This window comes from Hyaena hyaena, unplaced genomic scaffold, assembly GCF_003009895.1.
Source record: "Hyaena hyaena isolate Hyena2069 unplaced genomic scaffold, ASM300989v1 scaffold_37, whole genome shotgun sequence".
NCBI classification, from domain to species: domain Eukaryota; kingdom Metazoa; phylum Chordata; class Mammalia; order Carnivora; family Hyaenidae; genus Hyaena; species Hyaena hyaena.
The window spans coordinates 3,289,530-3,303,324 of NW_024080669.1; the positions used below are offsets into that span (position 1 = coordinate 3,289,530).

Consider the following 13,795-nt stretch of genomic DNA (forward strand, 5'->3'; position numbering starts at 1 on the left):
GCTGAGTAGGTATATGGCAGAATCCCTGTGCTTAGTGGTAGAAAACTACACTATACCGTACATACGATAATAGTACAATACGATACTTACAACATACTATATTATATGCATAGTGTACTATGTTATATATAGTACTATAGTATACTCTACTATAATACAACAGGTTCTATTATCTGGAAGCCCCACATCAAGGCTTTCCACACAGAGCTCTTCTCACCTCTGCCTTCCAGGCCCGTTCTGTCTCTTCCATAATGTTCCGATTTATTTCGCCATCCTGATTCTTGAGTCTATCTAGTTCCATTTCCCACACTTCTCTGTAAGGTAAGAAACCAAAAACAAAAGTAAGGAGAGAAAGACAAGATTGCTAAGGGACCTCAAGGCAAAAGCAAAACCTGAAGTTGATCTAGCAGGTATGTTACAGGAAGTCTTACTCTAAGTATTAATGTAGATCGAGAGGCAGAATGTTTAGAGTGGTCTGTAACTGCATAAAGGCCCTATATTTGAAAGTACAAATGTTCACGTCTCCACTTGCTAAAAAAAGATTACCAAGAGCTGGAAAGAGTGCACCGAGGATGAAACCCAATGAACACAGAATGTTCTACATTCAAGGAGGGCTCAGAATCATTATGGTATTCCCCTTGTTTCTTGACTTGTCTTTTAGTACAGATATGAAGAATGCCGGACCAGACATGCATCCGTTTAATACTCACTTCTAATGCAGCAAGCACCGATTCACTACTAGGCACACAGATACCAGCTTACCGATTGTCCTGTTTTCTTAGCCATGGTAAACATTCTTCAGAAGGAAAAAAAAAAATGTTCTCTTCACACCCTCCCTCTTATGCTGCCCTCCCAGCCCCATCCCTAGAATGTAATATACATGCTCACAGTCAGGTGACCAACTGCTTGTGTGCCTGTTCTGAGGCTTTTTGCAGAATGTGGGAGGGTCAAGTAAGTTTTGTGGCTGGAAAGCAAAGGATTATCCAGATCAGTGGGAAAGAATGATATGGGAATGTTGACATTTTTTCACTGTATTTTTAAAAGAGGAGAGGGAGGGGGAGGAGCAGGAGGAGGCGGAGGAGGGGGTGGGGGAGAAAAGGTTGGGAAGAGTAACATCTTAAGAAATATGTTCCCACTTTTCTCCAGTAAAATAAATAATTTCAGTCTTCTGGGTTATTTTGGTAGCCTCACACATAAGAAAGGGGGTGATCCACTTATCAAGTTTTCGAGGTGCTTTCTCCTTACATCTGACCCTTCACATGTCCCTGTCCCCCATTTCACAGACAAAGTGCAGGTGTGGGTGTGACCCAAACACCCATTCACTGATTCACAAACAGCAGTCTGCCCTTCTACCGACAAGGTCAGATAGACAGAAGTGACCAGGTGGGCATTTTCTTCCTAATGTCTACATTTTGTCCTTTCCAAACTAACCTCCTGCCAAAAGAGGAATTCTCTACTAATTCTTGAGGCAAAGGTTTATAGGTAGCTGTGTTTTCTTGCTCCAACACATACTCCTCATGTAAAACACACGAGTCAGAGATCTCTAACCACAGGAACATGTGAACTATGCCATGAGGTCAGCCAATGATCCACTTAGCTTACTGGTCACTCTCTGACAATGGGATAGCATGTACAAAACATGACAGCTGCCTTCTGTGACTGATGTTATTCTTGAAGATTACCAGTGGTCACTGAATGTCTCTTTCATTAAATACATTTGTCAACTATAGGTACACATTTATATGAGAAAAATCCTTCTACCAAGCCGATGCGGACATTCCACATATTCACACAGAAAAATCTTCTGTGGGCAATGGCCACATCTACCTCACCCAGATCCGATGACACAAAAGAACTACTAACAAGCACCACAAAAATGGTCAAAGAATTTTTAAACAGTCAAAAATGCTCAGCCTCATCATATGGTAACTAGCCTCTAACACATGCATCAGACCTGCAACCCACGCTTGAAAAACACTCAGTTCCCTGTGGTAGACAGTCCAAAAAAAAAAAAAAAAAAAATCCTTGGCAGAAGAGAAACCAGTGAGTCTATTTTAACTTTTCTAATGCCTGGTTTAATTTCTTTCCAGTCCCATATTTTGCATACTTTTAAAAATTTACTTTTGATCATGTAAATAATACAAATTATAAAAAGTTTAAAAATATAAAACAGAATCTCATATAGAGGTTCCAACTCCTTTATTTATTGGTTATATGACCTTAGACAAGTTACTTAATCATTCTAGGCTCAGTTTCTTCATCTGAAAAAGGACTAATCCCTACATCATGGGACTGATGGGAAAATTTACTGGGAAAAGACACATGAAAAATTGAATATGGGAAGTATCCAGCAAATTTTTAAATTTTTTTTAATTTTTTTTTTTTATTTATTTCTAGGAGAGAGAGAGAGAGACAGCATGAGCAGGGGAGGGTCAGAGAGAGAGGGAGTCACAGACTGAAACAGGCTTCAGGCTCTGAGCTGGCTGTCAGCACAGAGCCTGACACGGGGCTCGAACCCACAAACCGCGAGATCATGACCTAAGCGAAAGTCGGACGCTGAACCAACTAAGCCACCCAGGCGCCCCCAGCAAATTTTTTTTTAAAGTTTATTTATTTATTTTGAGAGAGACAAAGATAGGACGAGTGGGGGAGGGGCACAGAGAGAGAATCCCACACAGGCTATGCTGCTGGCACAGAGCCTGACGCGGGGCTCAAACCCATGAAACTGTGAGATCATGACTTGAGCCGAAACCAAGAATCAGGCACTTAACAGACTGAGCCACCCACGTGCCCCCTGACAAATGTTATTTTTAAAGCTTTTCTAGGGGGCACCTTTGTGGCTCAGTAGGTTGAACATCTGACTTGGGCTCAGATCATGATCTCACAGTTTGTGAGTTTGAGCCCCACATCGAGCTCTGGGCTGACATCTCAGAGCCTGGAGCCTGCTTCAAATTCTGTCTCCCTCTCTCTCTGACCCTCCCCCTGCTTGCACTCTGTCTCTCTCTCTCAACAATAAACATTAAAAATGTTCTTTATGAGGCTCGAATTCATGACCCTGAGATCAAGAGTTGCATTTTCTTCTAACTGAGCCAGCCAAGCTCCCCTAAAGTATTTTTTTAAAATCAATTTCTCATGACTGCAATACTCACAAATCATTATTGTACTTCTTTCTAGTCTTTTAGAATATATATTTGTATATATGTAACATATAAATCTATTATGTACGTTTTCAAACAGAAACGGTGACCTTTGTCTTACTTTTTCAACCGAACATATTTTTCCATATCCTTAAGTATTCTTCAAAATGTGAATTTTTAAATAACTGTCCATTGTACACACATACTATTATCTATTTAGGTATTAAGTTATTTTCAATTTGACAATTATAAATACCATAATAAGCATCTGTGCATGTGTATATACTAACACAGGTTAATGATAAAGTAATGTACCTAGATTGAAGAGGAAGCTACTAGGAGTAGTTAAGGGCATGGCCTCTGGAGCCAAACTAAGCTCTGAGTTCAATTCCCGACCCTACTACTATCTATGTGACCCTTTGGCAAATTACTTATAAAATGGGGCTAGCAAGAGTCTACCTTGCATAGAGCTGGTACGCATATTATGGAGTTAATACATGTAAAGCACATAGAACAGTCTCTGGCATACAGGAAGAACTTAGTGTTAGTTACCTCCTTTGGATGGTAGAACATCCTCCATCAGAGAAATGAAAATATATGCATATGAATTTTGTATCGCAAGGTGTGGTAGAAGGGAAGCAGATGATCAGTGTCTTGTGAAATCCTCTCAACAGTCAGAGACAGCTAAAAATTAAGACGGGTCCTCAGCCCAAATGCCTTCCTTTCAGAATATACTATACTTCTAGGCAAGGCAAAGGAAGCAAAACAAAAACTGTTGAAGGAAGGGGTTGGCTCTCCTCAATTCGGGGTTGAGGTTATAAAATCTAAAATCTTCTCTGAAACTAACAGTAGCACTAACCAATGTAGAATGAATGAGATCAGACATAAGCAGAAATATTTACCCCAAGCTTCAACTGCAAATGTACTGTTTATGAGACTAAATTCTTCCGTGATTCAACGTAATTCAACAAATCTACTGAGCAGCATAATGTGCTAAGCATCATGTTAAAAAAAAAACAAAACCTGGGAATATAAAGATGCCCAGTTTTTGCCCTAAGAAACTTGCAATCCAAGAGTCTGCCAGAGGAACAAAAGAAACAAGGAAATTCTGACCAGAACAAACCAAACGGGCAAAGGCCAAAGACTAGGAGAGCATTCAGCTGAGAAGTGGTCCAAAAAGTTGCAGGCAGTGGATGCATGAGTCTAATGTTCAGGAGTGCAGTCTGGGCAGGGGGTACAGAGGAGTGTCACAACCATAAACATGGTAGTGGAAGCCACAGGTACAGAGAAATCATCTAGAACAGCAGTTTGCAAAACATAGTCCATAGTCCTCAAAAACCTTTGAGAGCCTGGTCTATGAAGCAGAAACTAATTTCATCATAATTCTAAAACTATTTGCCTGTGTCAATCTCATTCCCTCACTAGTCTACAATGGATTTTCCCAACCAAGGCTACACAGCACATGATAGTATTATCACTGATGGCTAATGGAATATATGCTTCTGTATTCTTATGTTTTCTAACATGTTCTAAAGTGGTAGGTTTAAGGCAGAATTTAGGTTCTCAATTTTTTCCTTCTCAGTACTTCTGCTATGCTTTTATAGCTATCTTTATACTTGCTATAATCTCTACAGTCTCATTATTGTCCAATAAATAATCACTGTAAAATCTCCAAGTTCTCCAGGCATCTAGGTAGAAACAAGTACTTTTTGTCATTTTGTTTACAATAATTTCTTTTAATTTTTAAAAAATTTCTCATTAAAAATTTTTTTAATGTTTATTTATTTTTGAAAGAGGCAGAGTGTGAGTAGGGGAGGGGCACAGAGAGAGGGAAACACAGCACTTGAAGCAGGCTCCAGGCTCTGAGCTGTCCATACAGAGCCCGATGCGGGGCTCGAACTCACAAACCGTGATATGAACTGAGCCGAAGTCGGATGCTTAACTGAGCCACCTAGACGCCCTGAAAATTTTCTCATTTTTAAGTTCTATCTAACGTATTACTTTACAGTTTAACTTTTTCTAAAATAAAAGGAAATTTATTTGTATTTTCCTCTTACATTGAAAAATGAGTCACTGGCTCGAAAAAGAGAAGACTCATTTTCTCAACCCCTAGCTGCAATCTATACATCTACAAGATCCTAAAAAAAGATGCTGTGACCTACACTTTTCTGACTCATGGAAAGAATCTACTCCAAAGAAATTGGGCAAACTTATAAATAAGAAACCAAAGTATGACAAAAGCCATCTTTCCCTTGACTTTATAGACGTTCATAATTTCCTTTACTGTGTCTTAAGCCACAGAATATGTTCTAATTATATTGTGCCAGTTAAGTTACAGTGACATTTTGAGATCATTCAGAATGTAAAGAAAAAGGAACTATTTTAAATGCAGATGTGAAGAAGTCTTTAAAATTCATAAAACTCATGAAAGCTTTTCAAACCAGAAATGAAGCCGCTGAGGCATCATAGCTGTGTAAATTACTGTCGTGCATGAACCAGAAGGCCATCCTGGCCCAGCTGACATTGCTACATGCCTGCTGGCTGAAGACTCAGTTACATAAACCGTGGTGATATCACTTTTTGATGATACAGTAACTCATCAAATTAAAGATTTTGCTGCAAATTTGAAGAGATAATTAAGATCTCATCTTAAGAATTGTACTTTTGCTTTACAAACTGACAAATCTACAGATGCAATTAGACTTGCTACTTTATTTTTATTCGTCCAGTACTAGCACCAACTAAGCATCAAAGATAATGTTGTATGTGAATTCTTGGCAACAAACATAAGTGACGCTCCCATAATCTCAGCTGAATTACTTTTTATTTTTGTGGCTTAAGCTTTATTTAACTATGTTGTGACGAAACCATATAAAGTAATAATATTATTAAATCTTGACCTCTAAATAGACATTTAAAAAATATTCTGTTTGATAAAATGCTACGTGCCAAAGTATACAGCTGTCTCATGGAAAAGCACTTCTGAGACCATTTGAATTGTGAGTTGAACTAGCCTCTTTTTTCATGAAATACCATTTTCACTTATGAGAACAACTGAGAGACAAACTATGGCTATTTGAACTTGAGTGTCTGGCAGACATGTTTTGAAAATGAATGGCGTACTCTTGCTATTTCAAAGGAAACAACTGACAATATTTATCACCAACAACCAATTTTGAGCTTTCAGGCAAAAACTAGTATTTTGAAAACTCTGTACCAGCCACTGGAAGCTTGAAAGATTCCCACATAAAGACTATTCTGATCAAATCAATAGTGATATCAACAAATGAGATTCTTTATAGAAGAATCTTAGAAGGTCTGAACAACTCTAAACCAATATTTTCCAAATTATCAATGCACTGTGTTACCAAATCAACTGTGGAACCCACTCGGGACCTCAGAGTTGGCATAATAATTATTTTAAGCTGAAGACATCTGAGTTTCAACAGATGCAGAAAAAAGCTTTCTGGGGGCTCCCCTTATCTGCCTAAAAGCAGCAACTTCTGGGAAATAAGGATGTCATAAATTCCTCTTCAGAGCAGACCTACTCGCAGGAAAGAGAACATGAATAAAAATGACCCTAAATCCCTTCTCCAAGGGAGTTTTATGGCCTTGAAGAATACAGAAAAACCACTCATACTGGTATAGACCAATATTATCACAAACTTTTACTATCATAAACTTGTTTGTTCTCCTGAAAAGCCATTTATCTTTCTAAAAAGTCCCATAAGTGCCTTTTCCCCTCACTCTCCTAAGAAGTCACTTGTTTTCCCATAAGTACCTTTCTCCCTGTCCCCCTTCACCTATTAAGATGGTAGATAAGCCCTGAACTCTAACCAGCCTTTTGAGTTACTTATCACTGAGCTCTCCCACCTGTGTATACATGTTGTACATAAAAATTGTTTTCTTATTCCTGTTAATCTCTCTTTTGTCAGTTAAACAGGCCTCAGGCATTAAACCCAATAGGGTAGAAGGAAGGCTTTGTCCTCCACTATACAACATGGGTAAAAATTCCATTCAAAGTGCAACTTAAGCCAACGGATTCAACTAACCTTTAAGAAACTATCACCAGTCAAGTTTTGGGGTACGATAAAAAAAATATCCACAATTATCTAAAAAAAAGGCTATTAAAATACCCCTCCCTTTTCCAACCACCTGTGTATCACCAGATTTTCTTCACATACTTCAATCAAAACAACACACTTCAGGGGCGCCTATATGGTTCTGTCAGTTAAGGTCAGACTCTCCATCTCGGCTCAGGTCATGATCTCACGGTTTGTGAGATCGAGCCCTAAGACAGGCTCCATGCTGAAAGCCCCTCCCTCTCTCTCTCAAAATAAATAACTAACTTTAAAAAAACCACAACATACTGTAATAGATTAAATGTAGAAGTGGAGAGGAGAATTCAGCTTCTCCCACTAAAGAGACGTACAAAAATGTAAATGACGTCATTCTTCAAATTAAATGTAGTTTTGCTTTAGGTTGAGCAAAGATTTCTTGGGACACAAAATACATGAGCCACAAAAGAGGAACCTGGTGAACTGGAAAACTGGATTTCACCAAAACTTAAATTTCTGCATTTTGAGAGACACTGTTACAAAATGCAGAGGCAACTCATAGAACAGGAGAAAATATCTGCAAAATGCACATCTGATAAAAGGACTTGTATCAAGGGGTGCCTGGGTGGTTCAGTCAGTTGAGTATCCACCTTCAGTGATCTCACAGAAGAGATTCACCAGTTAAAGCTAAATAAACTTAACAGAGACCACAGCTGCTGGGCATCAAACAAGGGTCTGATGTTTAAGCCCAGCTAAGGAAATAGTCCAATAAAACAAATATATATATATATTTTTAATCCAAACTTTTTGAAGAAATATAACACAACTGTCTCTACAATATACTGTTCACAATACTCAGGATTCAACCATAAGGAAATATGATCCACAGTCAAGAGCAGGACTTGGCAAACTATGGCCTGTGGGTCAAATTTAGGCTGCCACCTATTTTTATAAATAAACTTTTTGGGGGGAACATAGTCATGCTCCTTTTATTTACATATTGTCCATGGCTGCTTTCAGGCTACGACAACAGAGTTGAGTAGATGCAACAGAGACTATATGGTCTGCAAACTCTGAATACTAATACGGCAATCAATCTTTCCCTCTATCCTCAGCCACTGACAATAACTCATGTACTTTCTCTCACTATTGGTTTGTCTTTCCTAGAAGTGCATGTAAATAGAATCACAGAGTGTGTACCTTTTATGCTGGCTTTTTATTTAGGATAATTCTTCTGACTCCAACTCCTGATTGACAAAAAAGGAAACCCAACTTCAAGGTCACCAAGATGCTAGAAGAGCAGGCAAGAATTTTATCTTACTTCATTTTAAAGTTTTTTATTTTGTTTATATTGTGAGAGATACAGAGAGTAAGTGGGGGAGGGGCAGAAAGACAGAATACCAGTGAGAAAGACAGAATACCAACGTGGGGCTTAAACCCACGAACTGTGAGATCACGACTTGAACTGAAATCAAGAGTCAGATGCTTAACTGACGGAGCCACCCAGGTGCCCAGCAGGCAAGAATTTTGAAGCATCTACTTTAACTATGAAAAAACATAAAAAAACATACTCTCAAGAAGTGAATATAAATTTTCAGCAGAAAAACAGAAATTATAAAAAAGATAAGTTGAAATGACAGAACTAAAAAATACAATACTGGAAATATGAAATTCACTGCATAGGCTTACCAACAAAATGGAAATGATACAAGAGAGAATAAATGAACTTAAAGATACATCAATATGAGGAACAGAGTGAGAAAGATTAGAAAGAAATGAACAGAGCCTCCATGAGCTGTAGGACAATATCAAAAGGTTTAACACATGTGAAAGCAGAGTCCCAGAAAGAAAGGAGGGAATGGGACAGAAAAAATATTTACAAATTATATCAGAAAATGACATAGAATTTGGTAAAAGATATAACTTAAAACTCTAAACAGGAAAAATATGAAGAAAGTCACACCTGGGCAGAACAAAGTCGCACTTACCAAAGACAGAAAATTTTGAAAGAAGCCATAGAAAACAATGAGACAATACACAGAGGGAAACAACGATATGAATGGTAACTGACTTCTCACCAGAAAGAACAGAAGCCAGCTTATATTAGAACAACTGCATAGACAAAATTGTGTAATATTCACACAATAGGGGTACCTAGGCAGCTCAGTCAGTTAAGCATCCGACTTCAGCTCAGGTCATGATCTAGTGGTCTGTGAGTTCGAGCCCTGCATCGGGCTCTGACACCTCAGCACTCAGAGCTGCTTCAGATTCTGTATCTCCTTTTCTCTCTGTCCCTCCCCTGCTCACACTCTGTCTCTCTCACTCTCGAAAATGAATAAATGCTTAAAAAAATTAATATTCACACAATGAACTACAACTCAGCATTAAAAAGAAATAATATTAAAGAATTGATAATTAATACCCTTCCAAAACAAAAAGCACCAGGCCCAAAGGGTTCACTGGTAAATACTACCAAACATTTAAGAAAAAACTGTACAAGGGCACCTGGCTGGCGTGGTCAGTGGAGCATGCAACTCTTGATTTCAGGGTCGTGGGTCTGAGCCCCATGTTGGGTGTAGAGATTACTTAAAAAAAAAAAAGAAAAAGAAGAAAGAAAAGGATAGGAAGAGAAAGATAAGAAAAAAAGAAAAAACCCTATACTAATTCCTTATAATCTCCTTCAAAAGACAGAAAAGAGAGAATACTTCCTAGCTCATTCTATGAGGTCAATATTATCCTAATATCAAAATCAGACAAAGACATTAGAAGGAAAGAAAACTGCACAAGGTACCTGGGTGGCTCAGTTGTTGGGAGTGTCTGACTTCAGCTCAGGTCATGATCTCTTAGTTTTTGAGTTTGAGCCCAGCAACAGGCTTGCTGCTGTTAGTAGCGAGCCTGCTTCAGGCCCTCTGTCTCCCTCTCTCTTTGCCCCTCTCCCACTTGTGCTCTTTCTTAAAAATACATAAACCTTTAAAAAAAAAAAAAAAAGGAAAGAAAACTACAAACCAGTATCTCTTATGAACGTAAGATGTAAAAATCCTCAACAGAATATTAGCAAATCAAATCTAAAAAAATATAGAAAGAATTTACACCATGACCAAGTGGAAGTTATCCTACACATGCAAAACTAGTTCAACATTCAAAAGCCAGTTAACATAATTCATCACATCAAAAGACTAAAAAAGAAAAATTATAGATCCTATCAAAAAAAAAACATTTGACCAAATCCAACCTTCAAAATAAAAACTCTGAATAAACTAGAAATAGAGGAAAACTTTCTCAACTTGACAGACTATCTGCAAAAACCTATAGCTAACATCGTGCTTAATGTTGAGAAATTCGAAGCTTGCCCATGAAGAGCAGGATGTCCCTCTCACCACTCATCAATATCATACTGGAAGAATACAATAGGGCAAGAAAAGGAAATCAAAGGTATACAGATTAGAAAGTAAAACAAATATATCTTTGTTTGCAGATGACATGATTACCTATGGAGTAAATTGGGAAGAATCAATAAAAAACCCTCCTTGAATGAATAAGAGTTTAAGTAAGTTTGATGGATACAAGGTCAATTGCTTTCCTATATACCTACAATGAGTAAGTAGAATTTTAAATTAAAAACAGAATACCAGGGGTGCCTGGGTGGCTCAGTCGGTTAAGCGTCCGACTTCGGCTCAGGTCATGACCTCATGGTTCGTGGGTTCGAGCCCCACGTTGGACTCTGTGCTGACAGCTAGCTCAGAACCTGGAGCCTGTTTCAGATTCTGTGTCTCCCTCTCTCTCTGACCCTCCCCTACTCACACTGTCTCTTTCTCTCAGAAATAAATAAAACATTTTAAAAAATTAAAAAAAAAAAACATTTCATTAGTACCCCTCAAAATGAAATACTTAGGTGTAAGTCCAACAAAATATGTTTAAGATCTGTATGAGGAAAATATTAAAACTGATGAATGAAATGAAAAAAGAACTAAACAAATGGAGAGCTATTCCACGTTCATGGATAGGAAGACTTAACATTGTCGAGATGTCCGTTCTTCTCAACTTGATCTATAAATTCAATGCAATCCCAATCCAAATCTCAGTAGGTTATTTTATGGATGTCAACAAACTGAATCTAAATTTTATATGGAAGGCAAAAGACTCAGATTAGCCATCACAATACTGAAAGAAAAGGACAAAGTTGGAAGACTGATGATATTGGACTTATAAAACTATAGTAATCAAAAGAGTGTCGTAGTGGCAAAAAACAAACAGATCAATAAAACAGAATAAAGAGCCTATTTCAGACCCTCACACCTTTAACAGAAATTAACTCAAAATAGATCACAGGCTTAAATGTAAAATACACAACTATAAAACTTCTAGATGATAACATGAAAGAAAATCTAGTTGAACTTAGGTATGGTAATGCATTTTTAGATACAAACCAGACATGACTCATGAAAGAAATAACTGATAAAGTGGATTAAAATAGAAAACTTCTGTTCACAAAGGATAGTATCAAAAGGATTAGAAGCCAAACCACAGACTGGGAGACAATGCACAGCTGATTAAGGACTGTTAAATACACAAGGAACTCTTAAAACCCAACAATAAGAAAGCAAACAACCTGATTAAAAAAAGAATCAGCCAAAGTCCTTAACAGACACCTCACCAAAGAAAACATACAGATGGGAAATAAGCATATGAAAAGATGCTCCACATCAGTTGTCATCAGAAAAATGCAAATTAAAATAGCAATGAGTTATCACTACATACCTATTAGAATGGTCAAAACTGACAACACCAAATGCTGCCAAGGCTGTGAGCCAATGCTCTCACATTGCTGATGGGAATGCAAAATGGTGCAGCCACTTGGGAAGACAGTTTGATGGTATCTTACAAAACTAATCATACTCTTACCATATGATCCAACAATTTCACTCCTTGATATTTACTGAAAGGAGTTGAAAATTTAGGTCTACACATAAACCACATATGGATGTTTATAGCAGCATGATGATATTTATTCATAACTGCCAAAAACTGGAAGCAATCAACATGGCCATGAGAAGATGAATGGGTCAAAAAGCTGTGGAACATCCTAATCATGGAATAGTATTCAGCACCAGAAAGAAATGAGCTATCAAGTCATGAAAAGACATGGAGGAACCTCAAATACATAATACTAAGTCAAAGAAGCCAATCTTAAATAACTACATACTATATGATTCCAATGATATAACATTCTGGAAATGGCAAAATTATGGAGACAGTAAAAAGATACGTGGTTGTTGGTGGGGGAGGTGTGAGAAAGGGGATGACTAAGTAGAGCACAGAGGATTTTTAGGGCCATGAAAAACACTCTTGTGTGATATTATAATGATGGATATATGTCATTATACATTTGTCCAAACACACAGAATGTACAACACCAAGAGTGAACCCTCAAAATAAACTATGGAATTTGGATAGGTTCACCCTTAGTAAAAAATGCCTCATTCTTGTGAGGGATGTTGATACTGGGAGGCTGTGGATGCGTGGGGGCAGGGGGCACATGGAAAATCTCTATACCTCCCTCTCAATTTTGTTGTAAACCTAGAACTGCTCCAGAAAAGAAAATTTTAAAGAAAAAAAGGAATAAACTATTGACATACTTCACATCCATGATCCATGACAACATCATGGATGAATCCTTAAGATATGCTGAGTCAAAGAAGTTAGATACAAATCTCTAGAAAAGGTAAGTGTAATCTACAATGACAGAAGGCAGATCAGTGTTTATCTGGGAACTGAGGGGAAGGAAGGACAGTGATTGAGAAGAAACATGAAACATTTTAGGATAATGGCTATGTGTTGTACTTTGTGTTAGTATTTACATGTGTGATTAATTTGTAAAAATTTGTCTATATGCAATTTAAAGTAAGTGCCTTTTATTGATGTATATTATCTCTAAAATTTTTTGATTGTTTACAAACCTAAGGAACAATAATTCTAAGTTTCTACAATTAAGACTGAAAATTTCTCAAGCACCTTACCCAAGAAAAACGCAAGTCTTTCTAGTACAGCATAAGTAGCAGGTATGTAGTTTTTCTTTATAATGAATGTTGCCAGTGAATTAACGTAACAGATGACTATTTGGGGAAGGAAAGACAAAGTTAAAATCAAACTCTAAAAAATATTCAAGAATTAATATTCAATTTACATAGTGAAAGAGTAGACCTACATTCAACCATATCAACAATTACATTAAATATAAACTGACTAAAGCCTCTATTTAAAAGGCAGCTTGTCAGAATAGATCAAAAAGAAAGATCCAATTATAGGCTGTCTACAGGACACATAAAAACGTAGACAAACTGAAAATGAGTGATGGAAAATATACACCATATAAAACATAAATGTGAGACTGCAGTATCTATATCACATAAGGTAAACTTTAACATAAAGAATGAGAAAGATAAAAGAGAGACACTCATAATGATAAAATGGACAATTAGTCAAGAATATACAATAATCATAAATGTAGATCTAACAACATGGCCTCAAAATATAAGAAAAAAGACTTCAGGGGTGCCTGGGTGGCTCAGTCGGTTGAGCGTCTTGACTGCGGCCCAGGTC

At 37.4% G+C, this 13,795-nt stretch overlaps 1 protein-coding gene across 1 annotated transcript in view; it reads right to left on the minus strand.

Annotated features, from left to right (window-relative positions):
- Positions 1–13,795, minus strand: part of RNF214 (ring finger protein 214) — a 43,818-nt gene that overhangs the window by 4,215 nt on the left and 25,808 nt on the right. The window contains 1 exon segment of the mRNA XM_039229328.1: positions 218–314. Within this exon segment, the coding sequence (XP_039085259.1) occupies positions 218–314 (97 nt within the window).